Source organism: Musca vetustissima, unplaced genomic scaffold (genome assembly GCF_032173495.1).
Source record: "Musca vetustissima isolate MV318-11 ecotype Yass unplaced genomic scaffold, APGP_CSIRO_Mvet_v1 utg6724, whole genome shotgun sequence".
Lineage (NCBI taxonomy): Eukaryota > Metazoa > Arthropoda > Insecta > Diptera > Muscidae > Musca > Musca vetustissima.
In genome coordinates this window covers 352,551-374,721 of record NW_026885980.1, presented here as the reverse complement: position 1 = coordinate 374,721, position 22,171 = coordinate 352,551, and the positions used below count along the sequence as shown (strand labels likewise).

Below are 22,171 nucleotides of genomic sequence, written 5' to 3'. Positions count from 1 at the left end.
TTAAAATATTTGAAAATTGGAAGTTGGGACCGATAATGGTACAATTGTACAAGCTAGGTATATTTTGTCAACTTAGAGAAAATACACCTCTACCTTGTGGGGTATAATGTCAGAATAAATAAAAACAAATGTAACAAAAATTTGACAGTTTGGGCGATTTTAATCCAAAAATGTCGATAACGATTACTTCTTACACGACCTGTTTATTGAGTCATGTTCAATACGAAAAATCGATTAGTCGAAAGTCGAATTACTTATCCCTAATCCCTAGCAGTGTATATTCAGAATTTATCAGATTTTATTGGTAGTGTTTTTCTCCCAGTTAAAAAATGGTAAAAAACGCCCATTATATTGTAAAAAATATTTATTATTACTGTTTTATTTTACATCCTCCTGCAGATACGTTTTATTCTGATTCAAAATAGAGCTGGAAAGACGCGATTGGCCAAATGGTATATGAATTTTGATGACGACGAAAAACAGAAACTCATCGAAGAAGTTCATGCAGTGGTGACAGTGAGAGATGCAAAACATACAAATTTCGTAGAGGTTTGTTGGGTCATTGATCCTCATTATCGGGCCAAAGCATTACAATTTCTAAATTTTCAATCTCTTGCAGTTTCGTAATTTTAAAATCGTCTATCGTCGCTATGCGGGTCTGTATTTCTGCATATGTGTCGATGTGAATGACAACAATCTTTGCTATTTGGAGGCCATACACAATTTCGTCGAGGTGCTGAACGAATATTTCCATAATGTCTGTGAATTGGATTTGGTCTTCAACTTCTACAAAGTGTATACAGTGGTCGACGAAATGTTCCTCGCCGGCGAGATACGGGAGACATCACAAACCAAAGTTCTAAAACAATTATTGACTTTGAATTCATTGGAGTGAATGGAAACGGCTCCATGGCTGTTTGTTCTGGTAGTGTAGTTATCATTCCACAATGTCTGTATGTATAGATTATTCTGTAACACTGACCGCAATCTACATGCTTACAGAAGTATTGTTTTGAAAAGTTTTGCTAGAAACAATTTATCTTTTTCGAATCTTGATTTAGTTTATAATTTTCGCCTTTTTGATTACATACATATATAAAATATGAAAGTATAACTTATCAACAAATTTCTTTTCTTTCCTCTGTATTACATGTGTAGCGTAAATACACAAACATGTATGTATGCATCGTTCAAATATATAAATAAATTATTGATATTGTTAAATTAAAAGTATTACAAAGAAAAATGTTCAAAAATTTTTAATGGTTTATTTAAGGAAAAAAAATTGTTGCGGCTGATATATTATGTATTACATTTATTAGCCAAATGTATGCCTCTATAAGAAAATGAACACCTAAGCCTGATTTAATCATAAGACACCTAAGCTCATGATAAATTGGTATGTAATAGTATTTGTGGTTTATGAAAGGAATGGCTCCTTTACATTGATTTTGATATTTCACTCGCTTCATGTGGGATTTACAAGTTTTCAAAATATTAAAATATGTGGAAGAGACACTAGAAGGAGTGGACCGATGATGCCATTTTCCATCATTATACAGTCTTGATTAAAACATTCGTTTGTGTAAAGTTTAGTTCAAATCGGGTGGTTCACTTGCATGATATTATTAAATTGTATAATCGGGTGGTCCGCTCGTTTGATATTATAAAATTAAAATGTTACCATTTATTGGAGAGGTTGCAGAAGGAGTGGACAGAAGTTTGGAAGAAATATTACGACGTGCAAACTTTGTTTCGTGTGCACCAAGCAGACAAACATAAATCAATTCCAAATTATTTGAAACGGATTTGGTCCAAAGTAATATTGGGTAATCATGTTTTCGATCTAAAGGTCTCATTGTACATCAGTAGTTTTGATCGATAGGTACTTACTTACGTAGTTGGCTTATGGCAGAATAGTTGTTCCATAAGCCGAACTTAAAAATGATTTACAGGCGCTTCGGTCTTGTGCGCATCTCATCCAATTTGAAATACCACTTTCCGAGTTGTTGTCTTCAATTAGATCTTTCCATCGGATTCGTGGCCTTCCCCTTCTGCGTGGACCATTACTTGGCTCGCGTTTATATGCCTTTTGAGCTGGGGCATCTTAATCCATTCTCACAAAATGGCATAGCCAACGTAGTCGCTGCAGCTCGATCCGTCTGACTATGCCATGGTTCATTCGATGGCGATATTCACCATCGACGCAGATCGGCCCATTGATTCATACGTATCGAATATTAAATAAAAAATAACTGTCGCAAATTTTTAAATCCGTAGCTAATAAGCTTAGTTAGTTGCAGGGATTTTTTCTATTCCGTTTCGTAATTTGGTACGATTTTTTATAAATATGTATCAGAGGACAATAACCAGCCACAACATTTTTATATCTGTTGAAAAAGTACTGAGGCATAGAGGTCTAAAAAACAAGTATCGAAACTGCCCCCAGTCTCCCCTATACGCACATTAGACATAAGGCTGAGAACATATTAATTACAAAATGTTACCAACAATTTTATTTTAAATAAACTCACATGTTTATATTTAATTTATTTCGCCGAATAAGCATTTTTGCTGTTCTCTTAACGTGTTTTTTAATCACGAACCTAAATTAAATACAATAGTGTAAACCTTGTTTTATTTTTTGCACATATAACAGTCGGACGATAAATCGTATTGCAGTTCACAACAACGTATATATCCAATATTTCAACATCACCCCTCATCTAAAATAATCGTTATTCACATTTAACTGTCGTTAAGTTTTCAGCTTCGTTGAGTTGTGTTGTTGTGTTCGTCGTCATCGCCATCTTTTTGTTGGAAGATTTTTTGCCTGTCGACCAGAGAAATTGAACTTTTTGATAATTACGTGTTTAAAAGTTAGCGCAAAAAAGCAACAACAATTCCAATAAAATAAGAAAAAAAAACAATAATTTCCTGCAAATTAAATTTCTGTAAATTAAAACAAAGGCTGAATTGTTCAGCTTGAATTCAATTACCAATTACTTATCGATAGAAAAACATTTTTTTGTCCACGTCAAACGGGTGACAAAAGTGATTTGCAAGTATTGTATATGTGTGCGTGTGTTGTGTGTGAGCTGAGTTGAGCGAAAAATAAAGAGAGAAAAAAACGAGAAGGAAATACAAAAAAATAGTGCGACGAGAACATTTAGAAAAAATTAGTTTTCTTCTGTGCTGTTTAAAGGAAGAATATTGTAAATTAACGTCCCAAATTCCCACAAAACAACAACACAATAACAACAATGTCAGCTGTAAATCCAGAATAGTAAGTGAACCATTTGAAGAAGAAAAAAAAACCAAAAACATTCATATTCATTCACACACAAAAATTTGCTTTCGATTTTTCTGGTTGAATACGTCTTTCTTTTGACAAAGTTTTTTTTTTTTTTTGCACAAAGAATCCGAAGAAGAAAATTCAATATAGAGCGAATTTTGCGACGTCATTTTTTTTGATATCGGGAGGAGTATTGCTTTGTTGTTTGATTGAGTGCCTCGACGATAACAATGATGGTGGTGAGAATGGCCCACTCCCATTTTTCCCCATCTTCACCTGAACGTCAGAACAATGGAAGTGCAAAAAAAAAAACATCGAATCGAATGTTTAATCTCCAATGAATGGGAAATATCTAAGAAAAATTAGTTTTGCTGTAAATTTTGTGATCGCAGAATATCCAATTAATTGGAATTTCAATATATTGCGCTTTTATAAAAGTGCATCCGACTAGTAATTTTTTGTAACCTTTGCCTGCTGAATGGAAAAAAGTAACTTTAATAAGGGGCGGATGAGTCACGGGCTTACGTCTTTTGTGTTTGTTTGCGTACTAATCGTTTATATCGGCCTTTATGTGGGCCTTTTTTGTGGCGATTATGTTGGTTGTGGTTATTAACGAATGTGAACGTAAAACTTATTTTTTTTGATTTCGTAACACACATTACTACTGAATATACATATAAAAATGTGTATCGTGTCTAGATGATTTTAATATCTATCAGTTTGCAGTGTTGCTTCGTGTTTTGGTATAACTATGGATGAGCTAAAAAATCATCTATTACAACCAAACAATGTTGTTGGTTTGTCAAACAAATGTCAAGAAAATAAATGTCGTTTAAGTAGTCAGATCTTTTTAATTTAAAAATTATTTTCTATTGGCTTTATTTTAAATGATAAGTATACATTCTAAAAGTAGATCAGAAATAAAATTTTAAAATCACAACATGTTTAAATCCACAAACATTTAAGGATCCTTCACTATAGGGTTTTTCTTGATCTCCCTATTGCCAATATATGGACGGACTTTGCCTCCATGCTTTCAATATCAAAATGATGGATTTTATTTTGAAATTTACAATGTAATGACAAAATGGTAGGCAGGATAAATAATACAATTTACATTAAGCAAGTAAAAGTGGTCTTCTACCATGAGGTTTGCATTAATGGTAACTCCTAGGAACGAACTCATGTTGTGAAATAAACTTGAAGATTGCGAAAAAGAGGTAAAGAAAATATATTTTAAATTTTCAAAATACCGAATAGTGAGGCTACCATAATATCGGGCTGTACCAAAACTGGGATTGATTTGATAAGTGAGATTTGAAACTCAGTAATAATAAACCAATTCGGTTGTGAAACGTATCCAAAATACCGAAAATGCGGGCGCTATCCTTAAACTTGGGTCGCTATTAATAATTGTTGGTAGTGAGATTTGACACCCACCCAATGAGAATATAAAATACCAAATTACAGCCAATACGGTTTAATGAATACAATATTATCAATATTAATAATTTTTGGTACGAATGTATACAATGAAAACCCAAAATACCAAATTACAGCCAATTCGGTTGAAAAGCTTGTTCAACATCCTCAACATTTCAAATATTTGGAGGTATCGTTTTATGGGAGCTAATCTAAAACGTGGACCAATATATCGCATTTGCAATACCAAACATACTAGCAATGCCTGTGGAAAATTTCAGAACTCTATCTTAAATATTAAAATGTTAGTTTCAACAGACGGACATGCGTAAAACGACATGAAATCTTAATCGGTCGGATTTTTTTTTTTCAAAAAAGAAGGAGCTTCTTGCGCCAGTCCATAAGCTTAACACAAGTCAAAAACTGTTGCCAAAACTGAAACGCCAGTAGAAGTACGATGCTACACGTCATCCATGGGCCATGGCTCTATACTAATATTCGTGTCTGAGAGGATGATTAACCGCATATTCGATCCCATGATCATGGATTTTCTAGTTGATTTTTAGAATCCACCCATATACAATTGTTTAACCTACATTTGAAAACACCAGCAAAAGCAAATAATTATGTTATCAGATAGGAGTTTTCATTATCTATATACAAATTATTATCAACAGCCATGTAATTTCAAGAAAAACTTATGCCAATGGCATCCACCCCCCAAAATAACTATGTTTCGCGCAAATCAATGTAGTTTTAAATATATTCAACTTTCATAACAATTTTATTCGTTAATTGCATATTCGAGTTTGTGATTTGATTGACATTCGGTGATGAAATATTGATGTTTCCATGGATTTACCGCGATTACCAATTAATGGAACACCAGAAAGCTTATTTTGAATTAATATAAAACACAAGAATTATTACATTCCATTTAAACATTTTTTTCAAAAGGCCCTTATTTACTGGGGCTCCTACAATTCATCCATACGATTCTGTTTGCATTTGCTTTCCACTGTTTGTAATGTGTATTTTTGTTGTTTCGTTTCGTTTTATTTTATTTCTTCCTTTTTTTCTTCTACGAACTTTGTTCAGCTGTTATGCTTCTTTTTCTATGTGGCTTCTCACTTTTGAAACGTAATCAATTTCTCTCTTTTTATGTCTTTGTTTCCTGTAAAATTTGTTTAAAATTACATCTTGCGATGCAATTTCTTACAGAGCAAAAAAACACAATCTTCCATTCGTTGGACGGTAAAGAGGCGGAGTGTGTGTTGGTCATCATCGATCGATATTTCAATACGCATTTAATTGAAAACAAAAACACACAAAGAGCATTTTTATAAAATTGTATTCATTCACAAAAACTTGAACAATTTCTGTTTTAATTTTATCACGTGTTTGGCATACCACGGCTAAATATCTACCAGTCATTGCTGCTACATGGGCATAATAGTTTTATTTTTAAGAACAGGTTTGACGTACATACTAGTGGTGATAAACCACAGATTTTTATGACTTCTCGGAGAACCTTTTTTATATTTTCGGGTATCTTATGCTAGTAAACATTCAATAGACGCAAAAAGAGTTGTTCGTATTATTTTAAATGAATCTACAGAAATGTCAGTACCAGCTGCGGAAGCTATTTTTATTTTATTTAATATTTATATTTGAGTTAAACAAAATATCCTGTTTATAATACTAACATTTTTTGATACATTATTGTACTTCCTTGAATATCATATTGTTTTCCTTTACTGTCATAGCCGTAGCATCCCATTTGATGTTAACAGACATTAGGAAATATTTGCAAAATGAAGTCATCGTTGACTAATAGTACGGCACTAAAATACAAAATTCAAACCGTCAGCATGTATTTATAATAGATAATGTGAACAATGAATGTAACATCAAGGAATATAGATTCCATTGGAATTGCAACGAGATGAATATTTATTTAGCTTTTAATAAACTCAAATTCCATTTAGGCTGAGACTAGTAATAATATAAAAATAGGATAATATTTCATTATGGAATAGAGATACCATTGCAATTGTAATGAGTTAAGTCTGAAATTAGTAATAATATAAGTATAGTATAAACTTAACCACAAATATATATTTTTGGCTAAATTTAAAATTTCGAATTCTGTTATAATTTCGTTGTTGTTGTTGTATGTATACATATTTATATCGACATTCATTATAACTGCCTTATCGCCGCATTGTTTTGGGACCGATGTGCTTTGACTCATAGACATTATTTTTTGTCGCCGTAAAAAAACTCTAGAATTTATGAATAACATGATTAATCTAAGATATAATATGTCAATGCATTTTTTATAAGAAATTGTCATAACGAAAATTTTTTCCATTTCTCTTTCAGTGATTATCTCTTCAAATTACTTTTGATCGGTGATTCGGGTGTGGGAAAATCATGTCTCTTGTTGAGATTTGCTGACGATACATACACAGAGAGTTATATCAGTACAATTGGTGTAGACTTTGTATGTTTACTTCTTCAGGAAAAATTGTTTATTCTATCTAATTCCTATTTTTATCTTACAGAAAATCAGAACAATCGAATTAGATGGCAAAACTATCAAGTTGCAAATCGTAAGTTTTTTATTAAAATTGTTATCGAGTATTTGTTTCACTGAATTTCATCCATTGATAGTGGGATACTGCCGGCCAAGAACGTTTCCGCACCATTACTTCATCATATTATAGGGGCGCTCATGGTATTATTGTCGTTTACGATTGTACGGATCAAGAATCTTTCAACAATGTCAAGCAATGGCTGGAAGAAATCGAACGATATGCCTGTGAGAATGTCAACAAATTATTGGTGGGCAACAAGAGTGATTTAACGACCAAGAAAGTTGTTGATCATACCACAGCTGCGGTAAGTTTGAATTTAGTTTATAAAAAAAAGTTATTCCAAAATGAATCTTATTTACAAATTGTTTAAGTTTGTGTGTACATGGTGTAAGTGAAATTATAAAATGCTTGCTTTGTATCACCAGTAAAGGTTGTATTGAAAGTGATATTAAGATCAACGTCTCTTTTGTCTAGCATTTAAAAAAACAGAAAATTGTTATCTGGACACCATCTATGTTCTGTCAAAGTTGAAATTGTTCAACCCGAAATTTCGTACGCTCGACGTATTTCGGTAACATTTATATAAATGATTTGTCCTACTTTTGTGATGGATAACGTTGAACCAGCTAACTGAATTTTAGGTAAATCTCTTATGAATTCTAATAAAAATGATGTCCTATTCATAGTTTTACCATTTGACAATCTAAGATATGGCTCCCCCTATATATATTGTAGGCGTTTTTGTATTTTTGTTAGCGAGTTCGAGTTATATAGCTGCTAATTACGGTTACATTATACATCTAGATGATAGTTTATATTAACCAGATATCACCAGGTCTGTTTCTTTCAAATCTAATGTGATTCTAATATTGTTTGCTTTGCTTATGGTATTAGGACTAGAGGCCATATATCGGGTTATTTTATAAATACATTTTATACAACAGTTAAGACCTTTTTATTTGACGAATATGTTCAGGTTGTGTATGTCATCGAGGAACATACAGATTTTCATACCTATAATGTATAGCACCATTTTTGAAAAGGTTTTTGTAAAACACGTCGCAAGATTACGGAACTACTTACCAGTTAAATTGAGAATATTTTCTCTATCCAACAATGCCTTTCGGTTGAAAGTTTTTAACTACTTTTGTAGACCGTAGAATGTCATAATTTATTTATTTTTACTTTTAGTTATCCTTTTTTATTTATATTAATCATAATAATGTTTTTTATATGATACTATACTGCTTTTTTCAATTTGAATATATTGTTACAAATAAAACGTTTCCGAACAATTGCCAAATTGCTCATATAATTTGTTGCCCAAAAAGGTCGTCACCTACTATTTTTTTTGTTATGGCTGGGGAGCCAATAATATAAAGTTTAAGTGATAACTGTTTATTGATTAATTTTAAATCATACTTAGGAATATATCTTATATTTATTTCCCATGAAGATACAATTGCATACAAGTATGAACCGAAGTCATTGGTGTCATATGAGTTTCACTGTACTCCCCCTAAATTATAGAAAAAATAAATAAATACACAACATTAACATAAAATTCAAATCATAATAATTTTGTTTCTCACTGTTTTCATTTTAGGAATATGCTAGCCAGTTAGGCATTCCATTCCTTGAAACTTCAGCTAAAAGCGCCACCAATGTTGAACAGGCCTTCATGACAATGGCTGCAGAGATTAAGAATCGTGTTGGACCCCCATCCAGCGCCACTGAAAACACTAGCAAAGTTAAAATCGATCAAGGGCGTCCAGTGGAAAACACCAAGTCCGGTTGCTGCTGAATAACTTTTACTCCCCAACTACTTGTGAATCATTATTTTATTATAATATAAAAAACAAACAACAACAAGAAAACAACCAAGAAACAGTAAAAAATATAATAATAAATTCAAAAACTAAAAAACCAACAAACACACACACACACATTCATAACGAATAATAAGAATAATAACGATAATAATGATTGATACAAGCAACAATTAACTATTGGAAGACTAATTGATGAACAATAGTTTTCTTTGCAAATTCTTCAAAGATAATGATTGTAATGAGGCGGAGTTACTAATCAAAGATTTCTTTAGCTATTTGAAGATTGACTTCCACTCAGCGACAGTTAATGATGGATATGGCTGGCGGTCGAATCTTTATATATACATTTCGATGGACACAACAACATGATATATAAGATTATTTTTTATTTTAAATAAAATGTGTAGTAGCTAAATGCAAAAGAAAAAAAAAGAAAAAGCAACAAAATAATAATATACAAAATGGAACAACACACAACAGACACATACACCAATCAATAATTAAGAAGAACTGGAGGTTACAATTTTATAGACAACTCTAGCATAAGTTTCTGCATACAAACTATTTTCAGCTATTGTCCTGTAATTTATCTTTCGGTAGATGTCCCTATTTTGCACTATTAGTAATATATAATTGTGTGATAAAGGCCTTTTTGGTAATTTTGGTGTTGTTTCATAATAAGATTAATATACTTTTCTTCCGTTTATAAGCAAGCAATGTCGTCGTTTGTGTTTCCCTTCTTTTTCTCTAACGCTTTTCAACTATTGCCCCCTACTATAAATATTGTGCGATTCTCTTTATTTTTTTTAATAATAATTTGTGATGTGTAACAAGTATTTACATTAAAAAAACCAACGTTCATTTAAAGAAAATAAATTAGTTTTAGTGATATTTTTCTTTCTCAATCTCTCTGTCCTTAGTCCTGTCGTCTTCAGTTACTAAGCACCAATTTAATTAACTAGCTCTCGTTGTAATTAGAATAATTACTAACATTTAATTTACAGAAAAGAAAAAAATAACCAAATTATGAGAGTAAATTTGGATTCAAGAAGAAATTAAGAAAACAAAACAATAGCAAAAAACAAACAAAAAATAATTAGTTTGCAACGTAAAAAATACACTTATACATAATTACAAATAATTATTCTCTGAATATATAAAAAAATAGATCGTAAAAACCAACAACAAATCGATTATATATATATTTAATATACATTTTCAAAATAAAACCACAATATGTTTTCTTTATATTGGTTTAGATCCAATCGAGCGATCCTGTGTTACAGAAGTGCGATCAGTAGTAGGTCTTTAATTTATGTTCTATTCCTTTCTCGTGCATACGTGTACCCTCCAATAATTCTTTTGTCTTTCAAAATGATTTAATTTTTTATAATTTTATATGTTTTAAATAAGGGTTTAAATAAAATATATAAGAAGTATTTAAAACTAATTTTTATGTTGGATTTGTTTTTTTCTCATGAATTGATGTATTTTGTGGCATGGGAAAGTAATATTTTGTATACCTCAAAGTATGTGGCGTATATTCGTGTTTATTTTATATAACTAATACTGCCTAAAAGTATTCACCCCTATTCCGTATGTCGTCGTCGACACGAAACGACGTCGAAGAGCGTCGTCTTTTGCAAATTGGTATTCCCTATGTCGTTGTCGACATTTATCGATAACTATTGAAACATTTTTGGTATTCCGTAACAATGTGTGACGACGACGATGTCGAAGATTTCTTCGTCATAGTTTTTGTTGACGACTGAAGCGTTTGAACATTTTTTTTTTGAAATTAAAAAAAAAAACATGACCGGACAAGGACAGGATACATCGTTCTAGAATCTATTCAATACTTAATGCAAAATAAAGTGTAAATAAAGAAAAATATATGGGATCTATATATAAATCTAACCAATGTCAATAGGACTCGTCTATGTGGAAATAAAATTTCATCCCAATTGGATGGATTTTTTCCAAATTTCATCCCGTTCGGATCATAATGGTGACATGTAACTTGTTTAAAATAATACTAAAAGTAACTATATAATATAACTATATACTAAAAAGTAACTATGGGTCTATCTCGTTTCTTTTTGGTCGTTGCAAACACATTTACCAAGACATAATGGCCTGTGCCACAGTGCGGTGAAGGATACAATCACATTTTTGCCCAAAAATATGCAACAAAATTTTTGTTTTTATTGATATTATCGATAAATAGTCGACATCGTCGCATGAGTGTTACAGAATACCAAATCAGTGTCGAAGTGATGTCGATGCGATGTCGAAAGAGAAACGTCGTCGACAACGACGACGACATATGGAATAGGGGTGATTATGACGCGTTGACTATAATAAAAAACAAATAATAATTGTAACCGCCTGAAAGTAGGCAGTATGGTATAGAACATAATATAATCTTGGATACACTTTTTACAGTATTATACGATTTTGAATCATATTACAAGAAATCTTTTGGATATATCATAAAAAATACTTCCAAGACGTATATCGATTTATTAAATATTTTAGATGCCAAATTACACCGATGGAGGTAAGTAATTGTAGCTGTTATGTAATCTGAGACACATTTCCAAAATTCCAAATTTTAAAAACGATCCAAAAATTATGTTACTGTTATATTGGGGCTTTATTTAATGGTATATTGATAATTTTTTAAGTCAATTCAGCTTATATGTGCAACAAATATGTTGACTTGATAATGATTTATAATAGAAACCCAAGAAGCACCAAAGGCAAATACTTCGTCATTACTTAAATAAAGCGTAGATACGCTGTAGGACTTTCATCTATTAGTTTACAAAATGTTTAGTTATAAAGTAATTATTAATCAACTGATTATAAATTAGCTAGAAAGTCATCTAAGACTCAACCACATTGAAACCAAATATATGTTCATGTCATCAAAAACATAACACACGCAAAACAAGAAACCGTTAGAATTGCATTCCACACAACAGCACCGAATGCAAAAATGAAGAAAAATCATTCTGTTTGAAATCGTAGTTAATTGTAATTGTGCTCTCTTTAAGTGTGAAATTAAAAATAAATTGGTAAGTGTTTTAATAATATAATTGAATTGGTCCTAGCGAGTCACATCGTAGAAAATTAGGTAAATCTGCAAATATAGATACATATTTTTTTTTAATTTGTAGCGCATATATAGCATTTCCACATTAAATGAAACCTTTTACAAATTAAATGAACCCTTTTCCAAATTAAATGAAACCTTTTCCAAATTAAATGAAACCTTTTCCAAATTAAATGAAACCTTTTCCACTTGAAATGAAACCTTTTACAAATAGAATGAAACTTTTTCCAAATTAAATGAAACCTTTATTCTTATCTAAGGAAATATAATATTTGCACTAATTTTAAACCAATATTTGAAAATTAAATCAAAGAATATTACCAACTATAGTTGTATGGCTATGTAATTAACATAAATATTCTTTAATTCGGTGTGATTTCATTTAATATCTTTACTACATAAAACTAAATAAATAGTAATACAAACTGGGGTATTTCTTGACATTTTAATAAATAAATATTTAAGAACAAGAATTGAATACCCGGCCCTAAATGCGAAATACATATTTGACTTAATAAATTGTTGATTGATATCCTAATGAAGGGGTTCCCGACTTGCAGCTTGTGGGATTTTCAAAACCATGTCCATAACGTAGTTAGAACAATCTTGCCGAGTAAGCTTTTGAATACTTCGCTCGATTACATCAACAATGTTATGTTCCATTGAAACGTCACACAGCTCAGCTCTTGCACATAATTTTATTTTTGAAAATGCATCGATTGGATTTAGCATTGGAGAATAAGGCGGTAAGAATTTAAGGTTGCATCTTTTGGATTCGATCAAATTTTTTATGTCATGTCGCTTGTGTATTTGAGCGTTATTTTCCAACTCTGGATTGATTTTCTCAAAAAAAATTTCTATAAATAATTTAAATCTGTCTGCATTGACACTGGAATTAGAAACAATTGTGTGATGTACAACTCCCGCGTTGTTTATTGCTGCAATTATAGTGACATTACGACCTCTGATCGTAGGCAACACAATGTGTGCTCTTGTTCCTTGTCTTGAACGGGCTTGGGTTCTTCGTATGTGAAGATTAAATCCACACTCATCAATGAATATAAATTTTTCTCCTTGTTGGGGTAAATATATAAAGTCTTGAGCATATTTTTGTCTCAATCCTAATGTTCTGGAGTCATTCTTTCGTTCTATTTCAATAGAGGCCATCTTAAACGTAATTTTTAATTTCCGTAATCCATATTCTATGCAGCTTGTGGAAATATATCATTTTCTCTCAACAGTTTAGTTTTTATGGCTTTGAGGGTAATTCCAGGTTGACTTTCTATATAGAACTCGATCAGACTTAAAACTTGTGGTGTCAACAACTTAGTTCTATTTCCTCCACGCTTATTTTCCTTCAATGTTCCAAAATTTTGTTTGTATCTTCTTATAAATGTTTTTTCGGAATTTATGTTTATGCAGGTTAAATTTGCAGCCTCGGAAATGGTTCTCCCCTCTTCATAGAATTTAAATAATAACAATTTCATGTCTTTTGTTATTTTGTTATACTGACACAATTTGTTTCGGGGTCTTGTAGATGTAGCTTCGGTAGGTTCTGGAGCATTTCCACTTGCAATACTTGGCGAGGATATTGATTCTTCCTCAGGTTCCCAATTATCTGAGCTTCCCGAGCTAAAATCAATTTCGCATTTATTTTAAACGTTGCTATTTTTAAATACAGTGAACTCTCGACAATGTGAACATCCAAAACAGTAAACTCTCGACAATGTGAAGTAATTACAAACAAAATTTTGGAACATTGAAGGAAAATAAGCGTGGAGGAAATAGAACTAAGTTACTGACACCACAAGTTTTAAGTCTGATCGAGTTCTATATAGAAAGTCAACCTGGAATTATCCTCAAAGCCATAAAAACTAAACTGTTGAGAGAAAATGATATAAATATTTCCACAAGCTGCATAGAATATGGATTACGGAAATTAAAAATTACGTTTAAGATGGCCTCTATTGAAATAGAACGAAAGAATGACTCCAGAACATTAGGCTTGAGACAAAAATATGCTCAAGACTTTACAAAATGGATACCCCAACAAGGAGAAAAATTTATATTCATTGATGAGTGTGGATTTAATCTTCACATACGAAGAACCCAAGCCCGTTCAAGACAAGGAACAAGAGCACACATTGTGTTGCCTACGGTCAGAGGTCGTAATGTCACTATAATTGCAGCAATAAACAACGCGGGACTTGTACATCACACAATCGTTTCTATTTCCAGTGTCAATGCAGACAGATTTAAATTATTTATCGAATTTTTTTTTGAGAAAATCAATCCAGAGTTGGAAAATAACGCTCAAATACACAAGCGACATGACATAAAAAATTTGATCGAATCCAAAAGATGCAACCCTAAATTCTTACCGCCTTATTCTCCAATGCTAAATCCAATCGAAAATGCATTTTCAAAAATAAAATTATGTGCAAGAGCTGAGCTGTGTGACGTTTCAATTGAACATAACATTGTTGATGTAATCGAGCGAAGTATTCAAAAGCTTACTCGGCAAGATTGTTCTAACTACGTTATGGACATGGTTTTGAAAATCCCACAAGCTGCAAGTCGGGAACCCCTTCATTAAGATAAGCAGTTACCTTATCATCAACAATTTATGAAGTCAAATATGTATTTCACATTTAGGACCGGGTATTCAATTCTTGTTCTTAAATATTTATTTATTAAAATGTCAAGAAATACCCCAGTTTGTATTACTATTTATTTAGTTTTATGTAGTAAAGGTATTAAATGAAATCACACCGAATTAAAGAATATTTATGTTAATTACATAGCCATACAACTATAGTTGGTAATATTCTTTGATTTAATTTTCAAATATTGGTTTAAAATTACTGCAAATATTATATTTCCTTATAGTACGTTTACATTTAACCGGATTTCATTAACCCAGTGGGTTTCAATTATCAATTCCTTTGTATATATGTCAAATAAATCCTCATAAAGTAGGTTAACCCGGTAAAAAGTTCTAATGTATATGCCGTTTTAGATAAGAATAAAGGTTTCATTTAATTTGGAAAAAGTTTCATTCTATTTGTAAAAGGTTTCATTTCAATTGGAAAAGGTTTCATTTAATTTGGAAAAGGTTTCATTTAATGTGGAAATGCTATATATCGGGATAATTGTATTCTATATAAGCTGCGTTTTTGTGTGTTGAGGGTATGTTAATGTAAAGTTAAAGATAAACTTACCGTTCTTTAATAATGATGATTAAATTACTATAGTAAATATATTTGTTTTCAACATTTTATTATTATACACACGTAAATTATGTTCTAACAATACATTTTATTTATTTATTTAATTTTAGTATATATTTATGTATCCATTTATTATTTTGTATACTTATACCGGAAGCAATCTGGTTATATTCTGTTATGTTTTATTTGTTTTTGTTGTTGGTAGATTGGTTCGTTATCTCAAATAAATCAATTAAAATACATTGTGGTCAGAACGGCTGTAGTACTCATATCCGTTATGGCTGCCGCCAACGAATGTGACTCTGGTATTGGTTTACTACTACTTCCGGTTGTTGAAGTGGATGTGGAAGCACTGCGCCATGTTATTGATGTCCGTTCCGTGCCCGATGACGTCGATATTGAATTAACTAAAAAGGTCGCTTCTCTTCTAAGTGGACGCCTAGATCTCAAGCTGCGACAATCGGCCATGTTGTTAGCTTCACGTTTTGTATATGTGGTGAGATGACGATTACATAGTCCACGTTTTTGTTTGTGACTGCGACAACACGACAGCAATAGGCGCCAGAAACCAGTTCGAAATTTCGATGACATCAAATTGTAAAGGATGGGATTGAGAGCGGAATTCAAATACAACATAATGCGACAGAAATATAATATATTATAGTAGCCCTCCAGACCCAGAGAGAATATATCTTCTGGCGAACTGACAATGACCCAAATAGTGAATGCTCGAAAGGGCAGCAGACAAACAAAGAAACTGGCCACTACAGCCACCAACATGAAAATGACCTGCTGGCGATGTTTGCGCAAATTATTATTCTGAGGATGACTGTTGACATTGGTGGTGGTAGCACGTCTCGTGGAAAGTTGTTGTGTGGCCGCGGTGTTACCTGTTGGCGATGCCGACGGCTGGGTTTGTGGCGAAGTGGGTCTTTGGAATTCCGAATGTCTTCGCAACAGTTTGTAGGCAATGGCTGTGTAAAGCAAAACCAAAATCGCAAATGGTATTAGAAAGAAAATCGTAATGCTGCCAATGAAATAGAATGAACTCCAAAATGTATCGGCCGATGTAAAGCAAACGGCCTGAATACTTCCGTCATAATATGTTTCCAAACGATACTGGGCTATCAATATAATGGGGCTGAATGTAAAGAGAAAGTTGAATTAGAGACATTTTTAGCATTTTAAAATTGGTGTATCATCAATGAATGTGTTTTTTGGTTTTGTCGTTTTCAAAGGAGAGTACTTATCCAATCGTTTGTGTGCATGTCAAGCCAATCATGGATGCAACAATACGAATTTTGTTATTTATTTACATAATGCACGAGAGTATGAATGTGGATGGCAATCGGCAATAACTACATTGGTCGCTAAATAAATTTACAAGAATTTGGGAAAAAAGAAACAAATTGTAATTTACAAAAAATATTTTTTTAAAGCAAAAAAGAAAACTATCTACAATAAATACATGGTTATGTTTATATTTACATAGTTTTATAGATTACAATAGTTTTTGTTTAAATTAATATAATATTTAAATTATATATTTATTTAATTATATGAACTGATATAAATATGGTAAGATATATTGTTGACACTATTGACCTTGAGGAATTTAGTGTTAAGGAATGAATTTTAATAATAAAAAAATAATAAATAAATATGGTAATATTCAAATAATAATTATTGGCGTCATGTTTTGTTTGTTTTTTTTTCAGAAATGTCTGTACTTTGTGACTTAGAAGCTGTAAAGCTGTTTTATTTTTCATCAGATCATAAGTAATGATTCCAACATTATTGTTATATGTTCTCTCCAAACTGTTTTAAGAATTTTATGAAATAAAATGTTAACATTTCGAATATAATGCAGATTTAGACAAGTGGGAATAACAAGCAATAAATATTTATTTTTATGAAGTTCCCCTTAAAATCAATTATTTCAAATAAACAGAAAATCATAATTTCTTTGTCATATCTAATACTTCAGCAAAAAGTTCTATGAATTCATTTTTACGATGCAAAATTATTTATTATTTATACATACATATATAAATAAGATACCATTTTAAATTTAATATTTTCCGTATTAAAATAAATAATAATAATATAAATATTTTTATTGTACCACTTATTTTTATGATTTCGAAATGCAATTGAAATTGAATGGAAATACATCTCATTGCCTTCAATTGCGTTTTTTATTATAAAATACTAAGCACACATTAGCAATTAATTATGTGTAGTTAATTAATTAACTATTTAATATTCCAGATGCCGGGAAATAATTTGTGTCGTATAATTGACGAATTACAAGCAGCATTTTTTGAAGAATTACAATTTGCAACAATGTTACAAGAAAACAATTGACGTTTGACTAGTAAAAATACAACAACAATTAAACAACATTTTTTACTAGAATAGGGATGTCGATTTCGAAATTGTAATAAATGCATACATTTCAAAATGCACATTACGAAATAGAACGCGGAAAACGCTTATTTATAGGGAACCCATTTTCTGGTCAAGAAGTTTTAAGACATATTTTTCATACAAATGTTTACTCTTATAGCGAACTACGGAGAACATGCTACATGCTACAAATATAAATATATACATATATATATATATATATTTAATTATCTTATGACATTTCTAATTAGATTTAGTTCTTATATACAATTTTGAAATCTCGACATCTTTTACGCGCAACAATCGTCTTTGTATCGTTAACGTATTAAAAGTTATTAAGTCTTTCCAAATCTATTTGTAATGTTGAACTTAGCGGATCACAACTGAGTATTACACCCTGCATGCCATGAATCGCCTGAAATAAATATGTTTCAATTTTAATCGTTTTATATTTGAATACGAACATTGTGACGTATGAATATTCATATCCACGAACAACGTTCAAAATAAAAAAAATCATACGCCCTGAGGGAATTCTACTTAGCTACTTTTCAATACATACTTCGAATGACGTTCTACTTTGATTTTTTTCATATTCATGTATAATATGTTATAAATTGTTCACAATTTTTTATCAGACCTCGTATATATAAATACACCTTAATAATAGCATCTGTTGGCCTCTTCTAACAGATGATTTTTAATTTATTTGCACTATTAATTGGGTATCAATATGTGTGCAGTTCATTTCGTTGTTTCTGTTTATAAAATTGACGTTAATTGTTTAGATGTGACGTATTTGGGGGCACTCTTTTTTCAATCGAAGATGACAATGATGGGGGAATAAATTTCAAATATCAGCATTGCTTCAATCAAATTAATATGATTGTTATAAATGGGTTCGTTGACAGCGTTTGCAGATTCTATTTAAATATAGTTTAGTGAACTTGCGATATTCGACACCTAAGTATAATACTATTATTTAAAAACGAGTAAAAAAGTGTCAATCGGCATTGCCGACAGATGCATACTCTCAGGCTGTGGTTTGCGGAATTATACACGGGTTTTGTTATTCGTTGTATAAATGATATACGTTTTCATCAAAGAGTTAACCATCTGAGAGAGGTACCAGGTTGATTCAGACCCATCTTTAGATTTAAAGTAGGTTTCTTAAAATATTACGACGTGAAAGCAATAAATTAAAACGGGTTTTCTATTTACAGGATTGTAAAATGTTGACTCTTTGTGGGAGAGGTACCTGAGAAGAGTATCTACGCGCAAGGATTTAGCGGCGCGAAAGTCAGAAAATTGAACTATACAATTTGGTATTTTTTGTAATTTTCATTTTTCATTTCATCGACTACATACCCTGTCATGACTCAAATATCGATTTAACTTTTTTATTGAGTTATGCCATGTTCTGACGTGCATTCGAACAACGTAGTTCGCTCCCAGAATTATGTAAACGAATTAACCCGTTCAGACAACACAATTCTTAATTCATGTCATCAGAGTTTATTTTTTAAACTGTTCGTTTCTTGTTTTACACCAAAATTTTAACATAATTGTGTGAATTACATATGGATCTAATGGGTCGATTACGGATGGCAACCAGAGTTTAGTTGCGTTGCCAGTTGCCAAATTTGCATTATGGATGGCAACTGTTGTCAACTTCAGTTGCTTCAAATAGAATTTTTCGGCAACCATTTATTTCTGGTTGCTGTTTATAATAACTGAACTTTGTAGGCTTCCCATAATGGTTAATATTACTATAAAAGAACAATTTGACCGGATGGAAGCTCAACCAAATGTAGCACGCGGCGTGCGGACTTTTGGTCAAACCAAAGCCACTATCGGTGATGTGTGGAAGGCCATTTCAGAAGACCTTAACTGCTGTGGCATTCCAAATGCATGGCAGAAAGTGGCGAACATCTTATTTTTGGTCCATTATATGTACGTGTGTATAATCAATACATCCGACAACATGAACATAATTTTCATCATCAAAAAATAGTTCCACTTAGCTTATCATCACATATAATTAGCTTTTCTGATATATATTATTCATTTTTTTGTTTATTTACAATATTTCTAGTTGTAGAAATGTAAAAACTGTATTATCGACAGCAACTGAGAAAAGTTGCTATTCATAATGTTAAGTTTTATTTCAATTGCGTTGCCAGTTGTAATCGCTACTGGAGTTTGGTTGCTTTCCATAATCGACCCATGAATTGAAAATATGATTCTCTTTCTCCTGACTATAGTATGGACCCACATCTATTTACTTTTAATTCATGTTTTCAATTTTTCTGAAAATATTGTTGTTATACATACATAAATATTTTTTCATATTTTCCCAATTCAAATGTCAAATATAAAAAATTGGAGAATTTTTGTTTGGAGAAATCTTGTTTTGTGCGCTAATTAGAACCAAAGAGAAAGAAATGCATTATGCACATGTAGATTACAAAATTTACATCATTCTCCATATATAAAAACTAAACAATTTCCTACTTTTCATTCATCATTTTCAATTGTACTGAAAAAGTTTGAAAATTTTGTAAAAATGTTCATGTTGTCAAAATTAATTTATTTTCGATAAATACTCTCAATTGTTAGGGATGAAACAAATTTCTTGGTTATTCAGAGAGTAATTCGAATTGAACAATGTACAAAAGTCGATGTTCGCTTAGAAAATTTTGTATGGGGAACTAAGTAGTTACTTCATAATTAAGGGTCGAACAATGAATGAGAGAGGGAACAACGTATGTACATGGCATTAATCTCAAAATTTTTTGCAGCATCAGATTTGATGAACATTTTTGACTAATTACTCCCATTGCACTTTGTATAATTAATACATAAATTATTAATATAATTAAACGAAATGCATTGTTTACCGATAGTAGACGGGACGACCTTCATATCTAGTATAATGTTAGTCTAATTTTTGTATGGAGAGTAATGTAAGATGTTATCAAATTTCAATTACAATTATTTTTTGCCTATTTTAAAACAATTCTTAAATAGGAGCTACACTAAAAATTCAGTAGGAGTACTCCACAAGAATCCAAAAGTGCCAAAAATGATTCGATCTACACCATATATTTACTCACTAATATATATTCAAATTGCAAATTTGGTTTAGATTTAGATTTCGACCACTGTGCGACGGGCCCCACCTTTGCACTTGATCTATGTAAGGTAAACATATTACAATTTGCAAAGTTTCGAAGAAATTATATATGCTGCCAAATTTGCAGAAAATAATTGGAATTTTAGATTCTTCATAACTTATGAATGTGTAACGTTATAGACAATATTCAAACGTCTTGCCACATTAACAGAAAATAACATTTTTCTTGTATTCTTCAAATTCAGGTAATATCCCAGCGAACGGTAAATAAATAAGAGAAAAATTAGCATTATGTGAAAATTCAAAGATATTATCGACCAAATTTTTGTTAAATGGAAACAAAGCCGTCTGTACCCCACACAAATAATAGATCACTTGAAAAGTAGAACATAACGGTTACTCCTTTCAAGAGTTATGGTCCATGGAACATAGGGCCTAAAACCGATATTTCGGTAAGGAACATTTTTGCAGTAGCAAAGTGTATAACCCATTAGCCATAAAACTGATCGGTTATACACTTGTTTATTTATTTTCGTATAAACTATTACTGTCAGACTAAATAACTACTTCTATTAAGTTACGTATTTAGTTAAGAGACGTCCATTTTTTTATAGAAAATAGTTTAAATATGGTTAATTAAGATCTTTTAGAAATTACTACCCGAACCATTAGAATTTGATGTCAAACATTTGGTACGTTTGGCGTGGCGTGGCTTCAACTGGCTCCATAAATTATCATTAAGATACAAACGTTAACTTTGTGAAAATCAAAAGAGTGCCATAAACATTTAAATTTTATTTTAATATGTTAGCAATTTGATTGCAAATTTATGGGTATATTATTATGAAGAAATAATATATTAATATATTTATTTCATATATTAAATGCACATACATACATACATCGATATACACACTTGTAAAAAGGTGGCAAACATGTTTATCAAATAAAATATGTACATTAATGGTATCGATATTATGTTTTTATTTCCGTAACATTATCTGATTTCCTTCTTCAATTTTCTGCCTAATAAAAGCATATTAAGGATATATACATATGTGTGTGCGTGTGTGGGCATGCAAGGGTAATTTAAGGTTGCTTATAATAAAGTCTGAAGTGTTTATTAATC

General features: G+C 31.2%; 3 protein-coding genes across 3 annotated transcripts; 2 read left to right on the top strand and 1 right to left on the bottom strand.

Moving 5' to 3' along the window:
- Positions 1–399: 399 nt before the first annotated feature.
- On the top strand, positions 400–1,007 carry LOC133333380 (AP-2 complex subunit sigma). The gene is made up of 2 exons (XM_061541696.1): positions 400–549; positions 620–1,007. The coding sequence occupies exons 1-2, from the start codon at positions 457–459 to the stop codon at positions 893–895; spliced, it is 369 nt and encodes a 122-aa protein (XP_061397680.1). The 5' UTR covers positions 400–456; the 3' UTR covers positions 896–1,007.
- A 1,946-nt stretch (positions 1,008–2,953) lies between these two features.
- Positions 2,954–9,194, top strand: LOC133333374 (ras-related protein Rab-1A). The gene is made up of 5 exons (XM_061541690.1): positions 2,954–3,286; positions 7,103–7,223; positions 7,285–7,332; positions 7,394–7,621; positions 8,924–9,194. The coding sequence occupies exons 1-5, from the start codon at positions 3,264–3,266 to the stop codon at positions 9,119–9,121; spliced, it is 618 nt and encodes a 205-aa protein (XP_061397674.1). The 5' UTR covers positions 2,954–3,263; the 3' UTR covers positions 9,122–9,194.
- Positions 9,195–15,724: 6,530 nt separating this feature from the next.
- LOC133333364 (thyrotropin-releasing hormone receptor-like) lies at positions 15,725–16,649 on the bottom strand (the record flags this gene model as incomplete). Its single annotated transcript, XM_061541675.1, has 1 exon — positions 15,725–16,649. A coding segment is annotated over one exon (924 nt), but the record flags the coding sequence as incomplete, so codon positions are not given.
- Positions 16,650–22,171: the final 5,522 nt, after the last annotated feature.